Source organism: Bubalus kerabau, chromosome 3 (assembly GCF_029407905.1).
Source record: "Bubalus kerabau isolate K-KA32 ecotype Philippines breed swamp buffalo chromosome 3, PCC_UOA_SB_1v2, whole genome shotgun sequence".
NCBI lineage: Eukaryota > Metazoa > Chordata > Mammalia > Artiodactyla > Bovidae > Bubalus > Bubalus kerabau.
In genome coordinates, this window is record NC_073626.1 from 19,010,328 (window position 1) to 19,031,037 (window position 20,710).

Sequence of the window (20,710 nt, forward strand, 5' to 3'; positions counted from 1 at the left end):
AATGCCCAACATAGAATATTCTCTCCATGTGGTTCACGGCCAGTCACTCACAAATCCACTAGATAGGTTTCATGGAACCTCACTGTGTGCCCAGGGGGTTATGCCCCTCTGCTGAATATAATCTCCTACAAGAGGCCCACCCTGGCCACCCAGGGGGTACTGCACTCTCTCTTTCTCCTCCCATATCTTGATACCTGTTTCTTCAAGTTTATCCCTGATTAATATCAACTGTGTATTAGTTTGTCTTTTTCCTCCTCCAGAATGGAGGCTTCAAACATTTATGGTTTTCTCTGGAATCTCTGCCTCCCCTTCCCCACAAGCACTAAAACAGTTCAGTTCAGTTCAGTCACTTAGTCATATCCGACTCTTTGCAACCCTATGGACCACAGTATGCCAGGCCTCCCTGTCCATCACCAACTCCCAGATTTTACTCAAACTCATGTCCACAGAGTCGGTGATGCCATTCAACCATCTCATCTTCTATCGTCCCCTCTCCTAGTGCTCACAACATAATATGGACTCAATAGATGGCTACTGGATGAATGCAGCCATCAGTGACAAGATACAACGTCCCCCGCTGCCTCCTGTCCCAGTCGCCCACATCACTCAGGACTCCAGCCGTCCCACTGCCTCCCGCTTCTATTCTTTCCGCACCCACTTCTCTGCAGACACCACAGCCAGAATGATCTTTTAAAAATAGAAATCAAATGCTATCACTTCCTTCCTCTGCCCCTCAAATGGTAAGGAATCAAATCCAAACTCCACCCATGGCCTGCACCATTGGGCCCTGCCTGCCCCTCCAATCTCATCACAGACCACCCCAGCCTTCTTTCTGTCCCCTTTCTTTACACCAAGCTCTTTCCCGAGGGCCTTTGTGGACTGTTTCCTCTGCTATGGAGGCTCTTTCTCCCCTGCCCCCACCCTGTATGGCTGGCTGCTTTATCTCATTAAAGTCTCAGTCTCAGAGCATTTTATATCAACAAGTGCCCTGCCACATTTTATTGTCCTCATGGCACTTATCACCACCTGAAATTATATATTTGTTTAGAGATTTATAGTCTGTCTACCCCCATTCTTCCACCCCACCTGGCCCCACACAGACACAGGCACTAGAACAAAAGTTCTGTGACGTCTGAAGCTTGTCACCAATCTCTGCCAGCTGCTTGAAGGAATTCCTGGCACTCAGTAGGTGCTTGTTAAACATGTGTTGGATGGATGGCTGGATGACTGGACAAATGGATAGATGAATCTATAGAATGCTTCGTGAGAAAGCATTGTGAGAAAAGGGACAGACTCTGCTATCACTGTGTTATTCTAAGTCAGAGCATGGCAATATAATGTTGGGTCTTTGCTTGTGTACGAGATGGAAACTCATCTCAAAACATAACTTTGAGTCCTTAAAGGTCACTTCCTCAAAGAGACCTTTTCCTGACACACATATCTAAATTCTCCTTTTATTTTCCTGCATATCGTTCTATCCTTTTCTCTCATTTTAATCACACTTTGCAATTACACACTGCTTTATGGTATCGTTTGTATAACTTTGTCTCCTTGGGTAGGACAGAGCTAAGAGAGAGTGTTGTGTCTTTTTGCTCAATACTATCTCCCTGGGGCTTAGTTCTAGGCCAGACACACAGAAGACATAGCCAGTCATCATTAGATGACGCAGTATTCACAGCATAGATTCGAAAGAACTTCCAAACAAGTGAGCAAGAAAGAGGTGCATATATGCCTCCTGTGTATGGATTTGAAAATTGGAAACACATTTTTAATTAAAAAAAAATCAGACATTCTAAATTTCAGAAGAATAACAGGCACCTAATCCCAAAGTTCAGTCATTGTGAATGTAAAGACCTGAGTCCTGATCTTGGTTCTGACATGAACTTTCCCTGTGATCTGAGTCAGTTATTCAGCTACACTTGGTCTCTGTTTAACCATCACCTTTCCAGCTATACTGTGAGGGTTAATGAGCTCCTATGTGCATGGTACATGGAAGAGATTCCACTCCAAAGCCCTGAAGAAAAGCGGAAGGGTAGTCTCCCAAATAGCTTTTTGGGCTTCCCAGGTGGCCCTAGTGCTAAAGAACTCGCCTGCCAATGCACAAGACTAAGAGACACGGGTTCGCTCCCTGTGACGGGAAGATCTCCTGGAGGAGGGCACGGCAACCCACTCCAGAATTCTTGCCTGGAGAATCCCATGGACACAGGAGCCTGGCGGGCTACAGTCCATAGGGTCACAGAGACTCAGACACAACTGAAGTGATTTAGTATGCTAGCATACGTTTAGCTTTATGATGGTTACAATATATTTTTCAGTTACTGGAATACTCTCTCTCCCCTTGCTCTCCATATCCATGAAGTTATGGGTCCTCTGTGGCTCTCACTGTGAGCTCTGCCCCCAACCCTCTCTATTCCCACTTCCCCATCCTCCCACTCAACAGTGTGATGAAGCCAGCTCCTCGCCAGGCTGTGATGGGTGCAAGGAAAGAACATCACCATGACACGCCTCTGCTCTTCGACTATGACCGTCATGTGGATGAACTTGCAAATTTTCATCTGATGTCCTCAGTCTCTGCCATTTAGTCTGCAGCTAGATTCCGTGATGACATTGATAACTAAATGCATTAGAAATTAAGCAGGTGATTCTTTCCTCAGCTGCCCTCTAATTAGCTATAGTACCACCATTTTCTCAGGCATCCAAGCTTATAAACTTGGCCAAGGTCAGCACTATTTCTTCACACACACAAAAAAACTTTTTTTCAAGAATTTCACACGATATTACAGAAAAGGGGGAGGGGAAGGAATATCTAAATCATCATTAGGAGACAATATCATTGTCCAGAAGCCTCTTATTTTACAAGACACCAATTAAGAGTTCTGCTTATTTAATTCAGAAAGGGAAAACGTCAGATCAATTCTGACCTCTACAGGTCAGGAAATTCAACCAAAAGAGCAGAAAGAAAAGTTTCAGCTAAGAAGACCTGTCAAAGCAATACTCCAGCAGGACATGAAGCTCATCCCCATGAGGGGGTACAGACAAAACATACAAACAGGTAAGAAGTTACCTACTAAATGCTTGTCACAGTTCCCATGTAATGGGTATTCAATAGATTATGCTGAAGTAACAAATAAATGAATGAATGGTGGATGAAAAAGATTCTGATAAGGAGCTAACTATTTAGAGTGATTCTCAATCTTTTTAAAAAGTAACTGAGAATTGCCATTCTGTTACATATACTTTCTTTTTAGTCTTCAACAGTGATAGAAAACAACGCTGGGCAGACCAGTGATGTGACCTAAAACAGCGTTTCTTCTCATTTATGTATTATTGCCTAGATTTCAAGTTGATATAAATTTTATCAAGTCTATATATTAGGAAAAAAATAATCTCTTTTGAAATCCATATTCTAAAATCTCCTTTAGAAACTTAGTTGTAACATTAATGTTCTAATGTTGTTTCACATAATTGCTTATATGCCACAAGTTTTATTTCTTCGAATTTAATTGAAACCCAAAGACAGTCTCTCTGTTATGGTATAGAAATACAGAACATTAATGAGTAAAGTATATGATACTCACACTGCCTTTAGACTTTCTGGATCCTACAATTGGAGGTAGTGAAGAGGTTTTCTGACTGTGAAAACAAATTACAATTTATAAATCTGAATATTATTCATAAATAATATACAAAGCAAGATAATTAATATCTCAGTTTGTCACCCCGACCTGGAACTCAACAATTTATAGACATCAGTATTCCACAAAAAGTACCACTGACTTTCCCAATTTCACAGAGACAACCAAAACATTTCCAAATTCCATTCCAAAACATAATTTTTTTTAATTGGAGTATAATTGCTTTACAATGTTGTTAGTTTCCACTGTCCAAAAGATTCTTAATGTTTTCTTGTATAGCATTTTAGTTGATGCTTACAAATAAATTTAGTACCACCTTTAACTTTTTCATATCACTTAAAATAAAATCCCTAAATCTTTTATTTGCATTTCAAAAAAAAAAAAAGGCATTTCCCAAGCTGAGTGAGGATTTTGCCAGATTGTGTTTAAAACTAAAAATGATAAAGTTTTTTTTATCATGTCTATCATATCTGGTAGAAGCACAGAATGGTAAAACACTGGCATTTATATTCAGGGAGTTTCTAAACCAGTCATTCTCACCAAAAATTTAAAAACTGCTCTTCGGCTTTAAGTATTTCCCAGATGTCTCTTTACAGGAAAAGATCCAGCTCGAAACCCAACTCTCTGAAAATAAGAAGCCACGGAGCTAAAGGCAAACTTTGCTGACCTGCCTGAGAAGGCCACCGTGAGCAAGTTTTCTCACCGCCATCAAGTAGAAGCACAAGCTCTCACTGCAGTGCGTACTGCAACCCACAGCAGCTAACCCAGCGCTGCTTCTCAGAGCAACGCTGTGAACGACTTGATTTCATGGATGGGTAAGGATGGTTGGCAATAAGTCTGGTAAGTAGTTCTAAAGTGCTAGAAAGCAATGTGTTCTTTGCGATACTTCAAACACCACCCCTGAAATTCCATTCCACCCATTCCGTATTGAGAAACCCTTGGTTAGTCTCTCCATCAAGCTACACGGGACGACAAATCAATGGAGAACACACTGGTGACGTTCTGCTCTATCTCTGTCACGTCACCCATCCGAGTAGGAGCAACTACACAAAGTCAGTTTTCCAGCCAAGTAGACACGGAAAAGCAGTGGCGATGGACCGCAGGGCACGATGAGCAAGCCCAAGGGTCCCTGCAAGCAGGGGCCAAGGCTCTTCATGCAAACGCATGCCTCGGCAGTCCACCTACTGGGCTGAAAGAAGGCCTTCTTCACAAATGCACGACATCTCACAGAGCAAAAGGGTTCTCTGTGGACTGTGTGCGATTATAAGGGTAGCCTTTAAATTTTGCCTGAAATAACTATACACCCAGCGCTCCACTTATTTGTATAAAAGACATATCATTTCTATATTTTACCATTATTATTTTTAAGTAGAAAATATTATTTCTTAACCACCTGTAGATATTTCTCTATGCATCAACTGAAAAATTATTCAATCAAGTTAACATCTTTAAGACTTCTAAAAGCATATGTTATAAGAAGCTCACTGCCCTGTACCTTTTTCACAAAACTAATCTTTATATTTAGTATAAATTCATAAGAGAATGGCTAAAAAATACTACACAGTCTATCACAGATTCCTCAATATCATATTTTTATGCAATAGTTTTCAACCTCCAATCACAGCAAAATAAACAGCGATCAAGGTGTATTGGACATCCTTTCCTTTCTAACCGATAAACAAGATTCTAAAAAAATAGCATAAGATTCAATGCTATTTCAAGTGATAACTAAATTATGAGACGCGAGTGAGGATGCAAACGTACCCGTAAGACTTTCGCATCGTCGACTTGTCAAAAAGTAATTCACTGTAAGGCAACTTCTTGAACCTATCTCTGCCGACAGCCACGTAAAACTGCCCATTCTCCAGCTCTGCTCCACTCTCAACCAGTTTTCCTTCTAAAGTGTAGAGTCTGCCAAAATATGAATGCCAGCAATTCAAATGTTAACAAGCATTTCAAGAACTGCTAAAATCAGAGTCAATTAAAAACTCTATTCCTAAATTGGCTCATTTGATACTATGCTAAACACTGAATTATAAATGTCTCAAAGTCATAAGACTCAGCTAAGTACCAATGCAGATACAATTATGGTCTAGCTGTACAGAAACCTGGCAGTCTAACATAAGGATCCCCTATTGCTGCCATATTTAGAGTTTAGAGGGAGAAAATTAACTTGTAGAGAATGTGTGTGTGTGTGTGTGTGTGTGTGTGTGCGTGCGCATGCGTATATGTGAGCTCAGTCGTGTCGGACTCTTTTGCAACCGGATGGACTGTAGCCTGCCAGGCTCCTCTGTCCATGAAATTCTCCAGGCAAGAATACTGGAGTGGGTTGCCATTTCGAGAATGTCATACTTTAAATGAAGCTTGGCTTCCACTGAAGTTTGAGTCTTCTCTTTATATCCCATGAGCACTTAGAAAATTTATTTTCTTAATGCACTGTTCAGGTGAACATCCAAGAGCAGCCCTCAGACAGAATTTTCCATAGAAACACACAGAACTAGGTCAGAAAACAAGAGGTGCGAGGGCAGGAGGTAAAAGAACCCATTGCCAGCATTAATGATGCAGAACTGCATAGCGTTCATGCTTCTCTTTTTTTGCCTTCCGTCATCTTCCCAGAATCAAGGGATTTCACAAGAACCTCCCTTTTACTGTAAAACTGCTGCTGCAAACTACAATGTGTTACTTATTAAGAGAACAGTGATAACCTTGCTAGACGATTTAAAGTGTCCCCACAGTTTGTTTAAAGAGCAAGAAAAAAACAGACGGCTTAGAAAACCATGCCACAAAGAAGACAATGCATGTTTTTGAAGGTGATAAACAAGAGTTAGGAACTGAAAGGATTTTAAGATTATCGTTTTAAAAGTTCTCAGACTTCTTATATCACAAAATTAAGGGTAGTGACATTTGCAAAGAAAAAAGAATCCATTGATCTGTCTAAGCAGACAGGCCATATCATATGGAGTCAAGGAGTAAAATAAAAGCAGCCACCAAACCCCCTAAAGTGTGTTGGTGTTGAGTTAGTATGAAGATGCTAAAGTAACGCACTTCTATCCCTACAAGTCTAAATGCCAACACTTAACCCAGATAATCTGGTTTTCCTGCCTTGACCTAGACCAGCGCCTCTGGACATTATTGATGTTTTGGATCTGATAATTGTAGGAGAGGTGGGAGGCTGTCCTGGGAATTGTAGGATGTCAACAGCACCCTTGGCCTCTTCCCATGGGACGGGAGTAGTAGCCATCTCTAATCCCTATGACTCTGGACACTGCCAGCAGCCCCTACTGGTAAATCTGCCCCTGGTGGAGAACCTGTTGGAAACCAACCCCTAGATGGAGGCCTAGACCCATATGTTCTTCTTCTCTCATTTACCTTCAAAATAGGAAAAGCTGAATCCATCATTAACTTTTACAGCTAGAAATTAAAAGCCAGCAAAGTTGTGGATCTGGCAACAGCCAAGATTTGACTGGTTTTCTCTACACAGGTAAAGGACACTGAATAAATTCTAGCCTGTGAACTTAGCCTTCTTTTATGCGACTCTTGCTGACCCGCTTTCTTCCTGTGCTACAAAACATGAGAATTATAAACAGGGAGTTGAAAGAATTTGTGTGGGATGTTTTCTATATGTATACTGATGCCCAGGAATGGTCCAACCATAAGAATTACTCATGTTCTGTTTAGCTCAGTTGTAAGGAATCTGCCTGCAATATAAGAGATCCAAGTTCAATTCCCAGGACAGGAAGATCCCCTGGAGAAGGAAATGGTAACCCACTCCAGTCTTCTTGCCTGGAGAATCTCATGGACAGAGGAGCCTGGCAGGCTGGTCCATGGTGTTGCAAGAGTTGGACGTGACTTGGCAACTAAACTACCAGCTACCAGCAGGTATTTTTAACCCACCATGTTCTGTTAAGGGTGTGTGGGGGTGTCCCAAGCAAGCAACATGAAAATCTCACTCATGTCTGGCATTACACTAAGAACTAAGCTTCTCTAACATGGAACTCTGCTCAATGTTATGTGGCAGTCTGGATGAGAGGGGAGTCTGGGGAGAATGGATACATGTGTCTGTGTGGCTGAGTGCCTTTGCGGTCACCTGAAACTATCACAACATTGCTGGTTGGCTATACCCAATACAAAATTAAAAGTTAAAAAAAAAAGAATTAAGCCTCTCCAAGCTTTTGAACTGTGGTGACTCTTGAGAGTCCCTTGGACTGCAAGGAGATCCAACCAGTCCATTCTGAAGGAGATCAGCCCTGGGATTTCTTTGGAAGGAATGATGCTAAAGCTAAAAATCCAGTACTTTGGCCACCTCATGCAAAGAGTTGACTCATTGGAAAAGACTCTGATGCTGGGAGGGATTGGGGGCAGGAGGAGAAGGGGACGACAGAGGATGAGATGGCTGGATGGCGTCACTGACTCGATGGACGTGAGTCTGAGTGAACTCTGGGAGTTGGTGATGGACAGGGAGGCCTGGCGTGCTGCGATTCATGGGGTCGCAAAGAGTCGGACATGACTGAGCGACTGAACTGAACTGAAGTATTCACATGTTCAAGGGACATGTAACTATATTCTCATTTCTGTGTTTGTCCTTGCCTATATTTTATTTCTATTTATCAATTTGTTCACATAAATATATGTATGAATAGGTGTATCTGGGCATGCAATTGTGTTTATATACCTTTGTGTGCTTCAGAGCATTTATTGAGTGGGTTTACATCTGTGTATGTGTCAAAAGACAAAACAATATATCTTTTTTTAAAAAATCAATATATAACTATTGCGATCTGCCTTTACTCCTGATACCAAGATAAAATCCAAAAAGATCAAAGGTTTAAATGAAAGTTAAAAGTTGAAAGATGAAAACGTGGGATAATTTTTTATAATCTAAGAGTGAAGAGAACCTAAGCTAATCATAGAACTTAATGATCATAATGAAAGACTGAAAATTTGACTGCATCAAAATTTAATATAACTGCATGAGAAAAGCAACATAAAAAGTAACAAAAATATAAACTGGAAAGCAACCCTACAAGGGATGAACAATTTTATGCCCATTTTACAGATAGAGAAACTGAGGCACCTAGAGACAAACTAGTGACCTGAAATTCAGATCTAGGACCAGTGTCTCCAGGGCCTCATGGGAATATCCTCAACAAGTCTGAATCCCATGCACTTGCAAGAAGATTACTCTGACATACCTGTGGACAGCCCCACTCCTCAGAGTTATCTTTTCCGTGACCATCTGCAGTACATGATCCCACTGATTCAAGGCTTTTCTAGGAATGAGGAGTCGAGAAGCCGGGTTTATGAGGTCTCCATTTGCAATCAAGCTGAAAAAAAGGCAAAGCCAGTGAGGCAAACCATTTGACACAGTTATGCCTTTGAACTACAAAAGAAGTCCCACACCAAAAGGAAACCACCACACTAATTTTGACCCGAAACGTGAAGGATTCCAACTTACAAGATAGTACAGGGTTCCAGAAGTGATTTTCTAAAGCGAGATGACACATTGATCCTGCTGTGGGTTACTGGTTTCACCTTTAAAAACAAAGAAATACAAATCATTGTACTTATGTTAGTGTTTTTTTTCCTATGAGGAAAAACTAGAGGTTTCCAGGGAGCTGGCTGAGAACTGCAATGCCTTTGTTAAAACCTTGCTTTTCCCCCCCCCACTTATACAAACCCTCTGTGCTTACCCTCTATTGATGGCATATAGCTTTAACAGAGCTCTCAAGAGAAATTTCCTTTAAGCCCTGGGCATACTGCTCACGATCTGTACCAAAAATTGAAACTATTGAGCTATTGTGAGAATTCCAACGCCATTTTTAAAACAGTTCCTTTCTGTCAAATAAAAGTACATAAATGTATAAAATCTTGAACGAAGTGCCCTCCCCCTCCAGGCACGACAGAGTGTTTGGTCATCTCTGCCCATCCACCCACTCCCTAGAGTCACTGGGTCCCTGCCAAGCACTTAACCTCCTCCTGTTCTCCTAAGACTGACTCCATCAACTTTTCTCAGCTTCACTTCCTCCTCTGTTCACCAGCCACACTCTAAACAGCACATTCCCTTCCCAACCCGCTTGCATCTGGGTGGGTCTGGTCATCTTTCTGGTCCCTTTTGTTTCCAGGGTCCACGCTGTTGTATTAAGAACCACACGGCCCCTTGGGCACCTTCGACTAAGACAAGGCTTAGGAATTGGTCAAGCCTCTCCTCCTCCCGAATCAACTATTTCTTACATTTCCCACAGTGGATTGTCCAAATCCTCACCTTTCACCCTAAATCCTAAAATCTCACTCCAGGCACACTTATTCTCAGCACATCATTTCCTTCCAAACTTCAAGAGAATAAAGCTCAACAGGCATGAAGTTCTCAACCTCACTTCCCTCTATGCTCACTTCATCTACATCTTCACCACTTTTTCCCTTTGCTATCTGTTTCAGAAGGATCTTGACCCCTTTACAAAGCTAAGCCTGCATGCCTTGATTTTGTCCCCTGCTGCCTGCTCCATTAAATATCTAAGGCCCTCCACCCCCATTGTCTTCAATTTCTCCCTTGACCCTGTGGCTCTTTCTCTCCTCTTCATCATTTCTCTTCATATTTCCTTCCACCCCATCCTCTCCTCAGTCTTCTATAATCTGGATTCCAGTGAAAGATAAATCCCAACTCTTTTTTTTTAATTAGTTAATGTATTTATATTTGGCTGCACTTGGGCTGCCTTGCTTCATGCACTGGCTCCAAGGTGAGTGAACTTCAGCATTTGCAGCACACAGGCTCAGCGGTTGCAGCTCATGGGCTCTAGAGCACAGGCTCAGCGGTTGCAGCTCATGGGCTCTAGAGCATGGGCTCAGGAGTTGTGGCACATGGACTTAGTTGTTCTGTGGCTTGTGGGATCTTTCCAGACCATGCTTGAACCTGTGTCTCCTGCTTCAAAGGCAGATCCTTGACCACTGGACCACCAGGGAAGCCCTAAATCCCAACTCTTAAGCTCAGCCTACAAGGACACCCATGACCAACACTGCTTACTTGCTTCGCTCATCTTCCACCAAATACTCCTTCCTCCCCAACCCCTAACCTAGGTGTGACTCTAGGTCGAACCAGCCGACTCCCAATCCATTGTCCAAACACACTCTGAATCTTCTTCCACACCTCTGCTCATCTTGCCCCTGACTAAAATGCCCTCCCCTTTCTTCCAGCTTCTAAAATTGCACTCACTAGTCAATACCCAGCTTGGTTATCACCAGTCCTTCCATGTTCATCTTTCTTTACCTTTCTGTCTCAAACTGCTACAGCTACTACAGGATTGATGATCACACCTGCTTAGAGGGCTTTTTTTTTTCCTCCTGATTTGAAAGGGAACTGATAAATGAAAATAGCCAACATTTACTGCACTATATTTAATGACAAGCCCTGTACTAAGTAAATGCGTTCTATATCATTAAAACATCAAAACCATGCCCTGAACTAAGTACTTACTATTTAACCCCATTTTACAAACAAAGAAACTAGAAGTTAATCATTTACTTTGCCTAAAGTCACACATACTAAGGGGGAGAGCTGTCCATACCTATGAACCTCTACTTGCTTTGCACTTCGGTAGTTATTTTAGAGATAAATTAACCCTAAATAATTTATGCAACTCTATTCTGCCAAATTATGCCATTTCGAGATGAACAAGGGGTAAAATCCTTGACTTGCCAGTGCCTAAAACAGTGCTTGGCAATGCCTGTTAGTTGCATATAAATGTTTACTGAAATTTAATTTAAAAAAAACTAATTTAGAGTAAACATTTTTTAATCAATCATAATAATTTTCTTTCATTTTAAACCCAGAGAGTCTTGGCCCTAAGCTAACATTTACAGTGATGTTGACTTTTTTAAAAAGTTTAACAGATAATGTATGCACCTGACCAAAATTCAAGTGGTAAAATGGAGGATACAGTAAAAAGGAGGAATATCCCCACCTCCGGTCCCCCAACCACAAAGCTGCAACTAACTTAATGATGTTCATTCAAAGACAGCCTACATCTACATATGCATATGGTTTTACATAGACATTTTATACATGTAATTTTCAAACATAGGGATCACTTACTATGCCTATTCTTCTACACCTTGCTTTTTTTCATTTAACAATTCACCACGGAAACTGTTCCACATTGGTAGAGTAAAGGTTGCTTCATTCTTTATAAAAGCTATGTATATCCACACTGTGAATGTACCATAACTTATTTAATCTGTCCCTCAGTGACAATCCTTCCAGTTGCTTCTAAACTTTTGCTCTCACAGGGAATTCCCTGGTGGTCCAGTGGTTAAGTCTCCATGCTTCCACTACAGGTTGGATCCCTGGCAGGGATCCTAAATGCAACATGGTATGGCCAAAATAAGTAATAAACTTTTGCTGTTTCAAATAATGTCATGATAGATTTCCTCACAATATTTATTTGCATGAATATGTAAGTGTATCTGTCAGTCAGTTCAGTCACTCAGTCGTGTCTGATTCTTTGCGACCCCATGGACTGCAGCATAGCAGGCCTCCCTGTCCATCACCAACTCCCAGAGCCTGCTCAAATACATGTCCATTGAGTTAGTGATGCCATCCAACCATCTCATCCTCTGTCGCCCCTTCTCCTCCTGCCTCCAATTCTTCCCAGCATCCAGGTCTTTTCCAATGAGTCAGTTCTTTGCACCAGGTGGCCAAAGTATTGGAGTTTCAGCTTCAGCACCAGACCTTCCAATGAATGTTCAGGACTGATTTCCTTTAAGATGGACTGGTTGGATCTCCTTGCAGTCCAAGGGACTCTCAAGAGTCTTCTCCAACACCACAGTTCAAAAGCATCAATTGTTCACTGCTCAGCTTTCTTTAGGTCCAACTCTCACATCCATACATTACCACTGGAAAAACCATAGCTTTGACTAGATGGACATTTGTTGGCAAAGTAACATCTCTGCTTTTTAATATGCTGTCTAGGTTTGGTCATAGCTCTTTTACCAAGGAGCAAGTGTCTTTTAATTTCATGGCTGCAGTCACCATCCGCAGTGATTTTGGAACCCAAGAAAATTAAGTCTGTCACTGTTTCCATTGTTTCCCTATCTATTTGCCATGAAGTGATGGGACCAGATACCATGATCTTTGTTTTTTGAAAGTTGAGTTTTAAGTCAGCTTTTTCACTCTCCTCTTTCACTTTCATCAAGAGGCTGGTTAGTTCCTCTTCGCTTTCTCCCATAAGGGTGGTGTCATTTGCGTATCTGAGGTTATTGATATTTCCCCAAGCAATCTTGATTCCAGCTTGTGCTTCATCCAGCCTGGCATTTCACATGATGTACTCTGCATATAAGTTAAATAAGCAGGGTGACAATATACAGCCCTGATGGACTCCTTTCCCATTCGGAACCAGTCTGTTGTTCCATGCCCGGTTTTAACTGTTGCTTCTTGAACTGCATACAGATTTCTCAGGAGGCAGGTCAGGTGGTCTGGTATTCCCATCTTTTGAAGAATTTTCCACAGTTTGTTGTGATCCACACAGTCCGAGGCTTTGGTGAAGTCAATGAAGCAGATGTTTTTCTGGAATTCTTGTGCTTTTTCGATGATCCAACAGATATTGACAATTTGATCTCCGGTTCCTCTGCCTTTTCTAAATCCAGCTTGAACAACTGTAAGTTTTTGGTTCATGTACTGCTGAAGATTGGATTGGAGAATTTTGAGCATTATTTGGCTCGTGTGTGAGATGAGTGCAACTGTGCAGAAGTTTGAGCATTCTTTGGCATTGCCTTTCTTTGGGATAGGAATGAAAACAGACCTTTTCCAGTCCTGTGGCCACTGCTGAGTTTTCCAAATTTGCTGGCATATTGAGTGCAATACTTTCATAGCATCATCTTTTAGGATTTGAAATAGCTCAACTGGAATTCCTTCACCTCCACTAGCTTTGTTCGTAGTGATGCTTCCTAAGGCCCACTTGACTTCACACTCCAGGATGTCTGGCTCTAGGGGAGTGAGCACACCATTGTAGTTATCTGGGTCATTAAAATATTTTTGTATAGTTCTTCTGTGTATTCTTCCCACCTCTTCTTGATATCTTCTGCTTCTGTTAGGTCCATACCATTTCTGTCCTTTATTGTGCCTATCTTTGCATGAAATGTTCCCTTAGTATCTCTAATTTTCTTGAAGAGATCTCTAGTCTTGCCCTTTCTATTGTTTGTCTCTATTTCTTTGCACTGATCACTGAAGAAGGCTTTCTTATCTCTCCTTGCTATTCTTTGGAACTCTGCACTCAGATGGACATAGCTTTCCTACCTTTGTCTTTTGCTTCTCTCCTTTCCTCAGTTATTTGTAAGGCCTCCTCAGACAACTATTTTGTCTTTTTGCATTTCTTTTTCTTATGGATGGTTTTGATCACTGCCTCCTGTACAATGTTACAAACTTCCATCCATAGTTCTTCATGTACTCTATCAGATCTAATCCCTTGAATCTATTTGTCACTTCCACTGTATAATCATAAGGAATTTGATTTAGGTCATACCCAAATGGTCTAGTGGTTTTCCTTACTTTCTTCAACTTAAGTCTGAATCTTGCAATAGGTTTATCTGTAGAATATACTCGTATCTGTAGAATGCATTATTCTACAGTGTATCTGTAGAATACAGTATTAGAATTGAGAAACTGCTAAAATAAAGAAGAGGCAATTTTTTTCAGTTTAATGGAATGTACTACAAGCTTTATTCTTGATTGATCCCAAGTCACTTGATTTATTTAGCTCATACTATAGTATAGCCTTGGAAGAAAAGCTATGACCAACCTAAACAGCGTATTAAAAAGCAGAGACATTACTTTGCCAGCAAAGGCCCATCTAGTCAAAACCATAGTCAAAGCTATGGTTTTTCCAGTAGTCGTGTATGGATGTGAGAGTTGGACCATAAAGAAAGATGAACAATTGATACTTTTAAACTGTGGTACTAGAGAAGACTCTTGAGAGTCCCTTGGACTACAAGGAGATTGAATCGGTCCATCCTAAAGGAAGTCAATCCTGACATTGGAAGGACTGATGCTGAAGCTGAAACTCCAATACTTTGGCCACCTGATGCAAAGAACTGACTCATTGTAAAAGACCCTGATGCTGGGAAAGATTGAAGGCAGGAGGGGAAGCAGACGACAGAGGATGAGATGCTTGGATGGCATCACAGACTCAATGGACATGAATTGGAGAAAGCTCCAGGAGTTGGTGATGGACAGGGAAGCCTGGCGTGCTTCAGTCCATGGAGAGGCAAAGAGTCGAACATACTGAGCAATTTAGCTGAACTGACAGCATAAGAAAATATGCTATTTTCCAGAAAATATTCCAGAATTATTTAACTGCAAATTAATCTTTGCATGTGTGAATGACAGGCCTTTCTGATTCCACATCTGTGCAGTATCTTCCTCATGAAACCCTGCCCATCTCTGAATACTGCCGCCCTGGCCACTGGGCTTAAAACTTCTGCCACATCCCTAGTTTTCTATTGCCCTTCCCTGCCTTTTTTGTTTTTTAAATAGCATTTTCCATCATCTAACATATCATACATTTTACTTAATCTAGTTTTCTATTTATTGTCCCTACTGTTACTTCACAGTAACTCTCAATATTAACTAGTAATGTACTAAGCACATACTTTATACCAATTGTCATTTTTTCAAATGGTTGCTTGACCTTGATTGCTTAATACCCTGTTGGATTGTTGAATTAAAGATGAAGGTGAATACATTATAAAAACAAATAACTTTGAAAATGCCTGGTGAGTTGTCTGATATATGCTATTTTTCTTGACTGCATACTTGTCTATAGTTACTATACACAGAAATTCACAAATAGATGATTTTTTGAATAATTATATAACTTATTCTAAGTGTATATACTGTTGCTTGAATTAAATCAAACCATCTGTCTTGAATAAGCTGCTTTCCTCATTCAGTATGACAAAAATATTCCCCAAATGTTCATGATTAACCAGTGCGAATTGAAGATTAACCTTAAATATACATTTCTTTGAATCATTATATGTGATTAACTAATGTCTGTTTCCAGATATGGTAATGAAAGAATTTGAAAACACAATCCAAATAATATATTTGAATTGAAAAAAAATATGTAAGACCATTGTATAAAACATATAGGATTTTTGAGGGGAAAAAAGTACCATTTTTCACTAAAAATGCAATTTTTCTAATTGTCATTTTAAATAATAACTTAAATCACAAAAGAATTAAGCAAATCAACTACATATAAAAGGAACTTTCCAAGAGCTCATATCAGGAATCACATGTTGGGTACTTGGTGCTAATCTAGAGATACTGTAGCTTAGATATAAGAAGTGTAATAACGAATTAGAATATATTTTTAAAATATGTACATTTTCTTATTAGCCTGTACACTTTCCCATGCCCTTTGAAAATAATGTTTGAAAGATGAAAATAACGTTAAGTATCAATACACCTGGTGACGGAGGGATGGGCCCCAAAGGACAGAGTAGCGGTACTCCCACACGGACCCCCATGGACCAGGAATGTCTCGTTAATGAGCATCCTGGCCAGTGTTAAGTGTGTGGTCTGTGACTATGGAAGCAAGTCAAATGAAACGGCATCCATGCAAAACCCAGACTTTCATTTTGGACCCAGCAGAATGCATAGTCCTGGTTGGCTTTATCAGTGAGTGAGGGAACCGCTATCAAGCAAAGGAAGGACATGCTTATAGCGCTCCTCTCATCTTGATTCTGTACAGGGTTCAACATTGTCTTAGAAAAACCCAGTTTGAGAAGGAGCTTAGCCTGGTGAATCAGAGAGAAGAGTCATTCCCTGAGTGGAAACTAGGTAGGTAGACAGATAAAGAAACAGATAGACAGACAGACTAAATACTTGGCTAACAGTTTTTTGGAAAGAGTCCAAACATAAATTTGGAAATATTTCAGAGTCCAAGGTGGCAAAGCGACTTAAGTCGTGTTCACTCTGCTAGATGGAACAAGCCAGCTCTTTGGATATAAAGCACATGTACCTTCCAAAATATCACTCTGCCTCTGGCATCTTATTTAGATTGTGTTTATATCATAAGTGGCCACACCAAAGCCAGGAGAAGGCAATGGCACCCCACTCCAGTATTCTTGCCTGGAAAATCCCATGGATGGAGGTGCCTGGTGGGCTGCAGTCCATGGGGTCGCTGAGAGTCAGACACGACTGAGTGACTTCACTTTCACTTTTCACTTTCATGCACTGGAGAAGGAAATGGCAACCCATTCCAGTGTTTTTGCCTGGAGAATCCCAGGGACGGGGGAGCCTGGTGGGCTGCCAGACGTCTATGGGGTCGCACAGAGTCGGACACGACAGAAGCGACTTAGCAGCAGCAGCAGCAGCATACCAAAGCCAAAATAATAATAATAATAAGCAGGAAAAAAAAGTTATGTGAATTTGATGTCTATCACTTAATTTAGTCAAATTCCATGTGACACTTGGACAGTACTGCAGCTGGGTCAAGTTCAAGTTAAAACCTGCATGACCTTAAAAATATTAATTTTTATTAAAAATAAACTCAAGGAAACTAAAATTGTGGTTGTGAAAATACATACCTGGATTGATAAAATCAAGATCCACCAACTGAGGAACTGACTAAAGGTCTGAAATTCTGAACTCCAGGACTGATTGCCAATTCAATGCCTCACACCTCCTTTTCTTACTCTGTAAAAATAAGGATAATCCTGCTAAACTTGCCCAAAGGGATGCTCCATGAGCTAATTAATGAAGTGGCAATACCACTCCCTGGGGCTGTTAGGCTGAATGCTTCAGAGACTCCACCAGCCTCAAAACTCAGCACTCGCCACCTCTTGAAACCCCAGGCCAAGTAAACCAATGTGAGGCTAAGGACCTGAGAAAGTGATGCTGTTAAAGGACACTCTCATGAAAATCTAAAGACCACTGATCTCTAGTAAAAAATACTCGTGATACAATTAAAAGATTCAATTTTAAACTGCTTTTTTAAAAATATATCATGTTTTTTTAACCGTCCATATAAAAACTGTCCTATTATAACTAAATCCTGAAGACTTAGGCTTTTAGGGACAAAAACATACTGAAGTTACTCGTTGGCAACACACAGCTCAACCCACACAAAAAGCCTTCAACTCTACCTTCCTCCAGAGGCCGCCACTGCCTTTAGACCAAGTCCGTGTGTCCTGGACTTGGGTATTTGAGATCGTATATGAGTATTTCTTCATACTCTTAACCTCATTTCTTCACACACTTCATACTCTGGCCCCATTTCTTCATAATCTAACTTCATTCCTCACTATCCTACCACCTACCCTTCACTCATCTGGATATAACTCTCTCCTCAGAAATTCCATATCATCTTGTCTGAATCTCTCAGACATTTTCCACAGGTATAACACATTTCCCTTATATTATCAATATTTTCATGTACTGCATCTCTCTTTTATTTGTTTATTATTTATTTTTAGTAAAGAACTTCAACTGTAACGCAAAGATCTATTCATGGTGCTATGGACATAGAATTCACTCAGTAAATACTTTTTTTTAATTGAAGTATAGTTCATTTACAGTGTTGTATTAGTTTCAAGTGTACAGCAAGGTGATTCACACACATGCATATATTCTTTTTCACATTCCTTTCCTTGATAGATTATTGTAAGACACTGAGTATAGTTTCTTATGCTATACAGTAGGTCCTTGCTGCTTATCTATTTTATATATAGTAGTGCTTGTATGTTAATCTCAAACTCCTAATTTGTTTACCCTCCTTTCCTCTTTGGTAACCATAAGTTTATTTTCTATGGATGTGAGTCTACTTTTGTTTTGTGAATATGTTCATTTGTGCAATTGTTTTAGATATCACATTTAAGTGATACCATATGATATCTGTCTTTCTCTGTCAGACTTAATGATAATCACTTATAATGATAATCTCCAGGTCCATCCATATTGTGCCAAATGGCATCATTTCATTCATTTTTGTGGCTGAGTAATAGTCCACTGTGTATGTGCATGCACATGTGTGTATATGTGTGGGTGTGGGAGGGGGATGTCTTCAGTAAAAAATTAAACAAAATTAGGACCAATTATTTTGAGCACATACCATCCCCAGAGCTGCATCAAACACTGTCCATATTTACCTTGATTTTTCACAATATCTTTGTTAGTCATTTTCAGATAAATTTATAATTGTAAAATACATCAGAATTTATTAAGCGCTTTCATTTATAGTGATGTTTGTTCCTCAAAATAATATGATGAGGTTAGTATTATTCCCATTATATAGAAAGGAAAAGATGACCCTATCCACCCCTCAAGGTCACACAGAAAGCAAAGCAACAGTCTCACGGGTCCACTTCTGATTTCCAGCCTAGAGTTCATTCCTACTAATGTTGCTCAAGGCAGAAATGGGCCACTAGCAGAAACAGTAGACACATATTTGCACCCATTTAAATAGGATCTTTCTTGAACTATATACAACTAAATATCCATAAACATTTTTATATATTAGCATATCTAGACCACCCTTATTCAGTGGTTCCAGTATCTTCTCAAGATCACTCAAGTTTCTCTCCCCTTTGCTGCTACCTGTAAAATATTCCTTACATGATTATATCAGTATAATTTATGGGACTTCAATAGAATAAAAACTGAAATCTGTTAATCCCCTGAAATTTTAGAAATTCCAGAAAGGCAAGGCAGTGATAAAATCATCACAGCCAATGAAATATTTTCATCAGCACTGTTGTATAATGATGAAAAATTCCAACCACTCTAACTTCAGCAACAATCTAGTTATAGGAGATGTCTCTAATTATAATGAACCAGCTGTTTAGAACATTCCCAGAAGGGTCCAATTAGTTTCTCTAAGCTGATGAAACCACTCATCTCTGCCTTGGTCCTCTACAGGTCCCCATGTTGTTGTACCCAGTCCAGGGGCTGATTCCCAGAAGAAAGGTTAGGATTCATCTGTCGGGTGTGAATTATCATCTTATTCAGAGGGTCATTTTTCTGCCAATAACAGAGATCTTAGCATCAGTTTGCATATTTGTCTTTTGAACTGTTCTCCAAATGAATGTCTCTCTTTGCTGAAGCAGGAAAACAACTCAAATTCACAAAGAATATGACTATTCAAAACAGCAAGGTAAAAGATTTCTCTTTGGCATAAAAGTGACCCCAAAGTTACACGTCATTATACATTTGTCTAAATCTAGAGAATATGTAACACAAAGAGTGAGCCCTAATGTAAACTATGAACCGTGGGTAATTATGACTCGTCAGTATAGGTTCATCAGTGGTAAACTTACCACTCTCGTGGATGACACTGATAAGAGGGAGGTTATGCACCTGTAGACAAAAGCTATATGGGAGATGTCCGTACTGTCTCCCCAGTTTTGCTGTGAACCTAAAGTTTCCTTAAAACATAATGTCTAAAAAATGTTTTAAACTTTTAAAAAAGTGACCCAAAAGGTAATATATACATCATTAGTAATACCTTTCTTGAAAAACTCAAGTGTAACCATATATCTAAATGTGTATATACTGATAAATCTTTTTGTCTGCAAAAACAAATGACCACCAATTTTCATCAAATTTTGAACCATCAAATTAACTTCCCAGCATATCACAAATTTTTAAACTACTACATATCAAAAATTTTTAATTTTCTCTCTTCTGTGCTTTGTGGAATATTTTAGAAGACCAGATAATCCTAAGCATTCTGAATATATAATGCTAAACCTCTCATTTACTAACTTTATTCTAAAATAATTATTGGCAATGGGAACTCTATCTTACAGCAAAACCAAATAGGACTTGAGTCATTTTTAAGGCATTCATAAGTAAGTCAGCATGGGTTTCCCTCATGCTATGCTGGAGAGAATAATATGACCCTCATAAAGTTAAAAAATAACCAATTAACTCAAGAGCACCCTTGGGAGAAATTACAGGAACCACCACTAACAAAGCATTGAAAAAAAAAAATTTTATCATCAGACTTTTCTTTAATATTTCTTCTTAACTTACTATCCCTTGCTTACTATTTCACCATTGTCATTTTTGTTTGGTTTGTTTT

At 39.9% G+C, this 20,710-nt stretch overlaps 1 protein-coding gene across 1 annotated transcript in view; it reads right to left on the reverse strand.

Moving 5' to 3' along the window:
- DCDC2 (doublecortin domain containing 2) overlaps nt 1-20,710 on the reverse strand; it is a 151,968-nt gene that overhangs the window by 94,756 nt on the left and 36,502 nt on the right. The window contains exons 3-6 of the mRNA XM_055570775.1: nt 9,091-9,167; nt 8,828-8,959; nt 5,400-5,546; nt 3,579-3,633 (exon numbers count right to left, since the gene is read on the reverse strand). Coding sequence (XP_055426750.1) covers nt 3,579-3,633; nt 5,400-5,546; nt 8,828-8,959; nt 9,091-9,167 — 411 coding nt within the window. The remainder of the gene's footprint in view (nt 1-3,578; nt 3,634-5,399; nt 5,547-8,827; nt 8,960-9,090; nt 9,168-20,710) is intronic.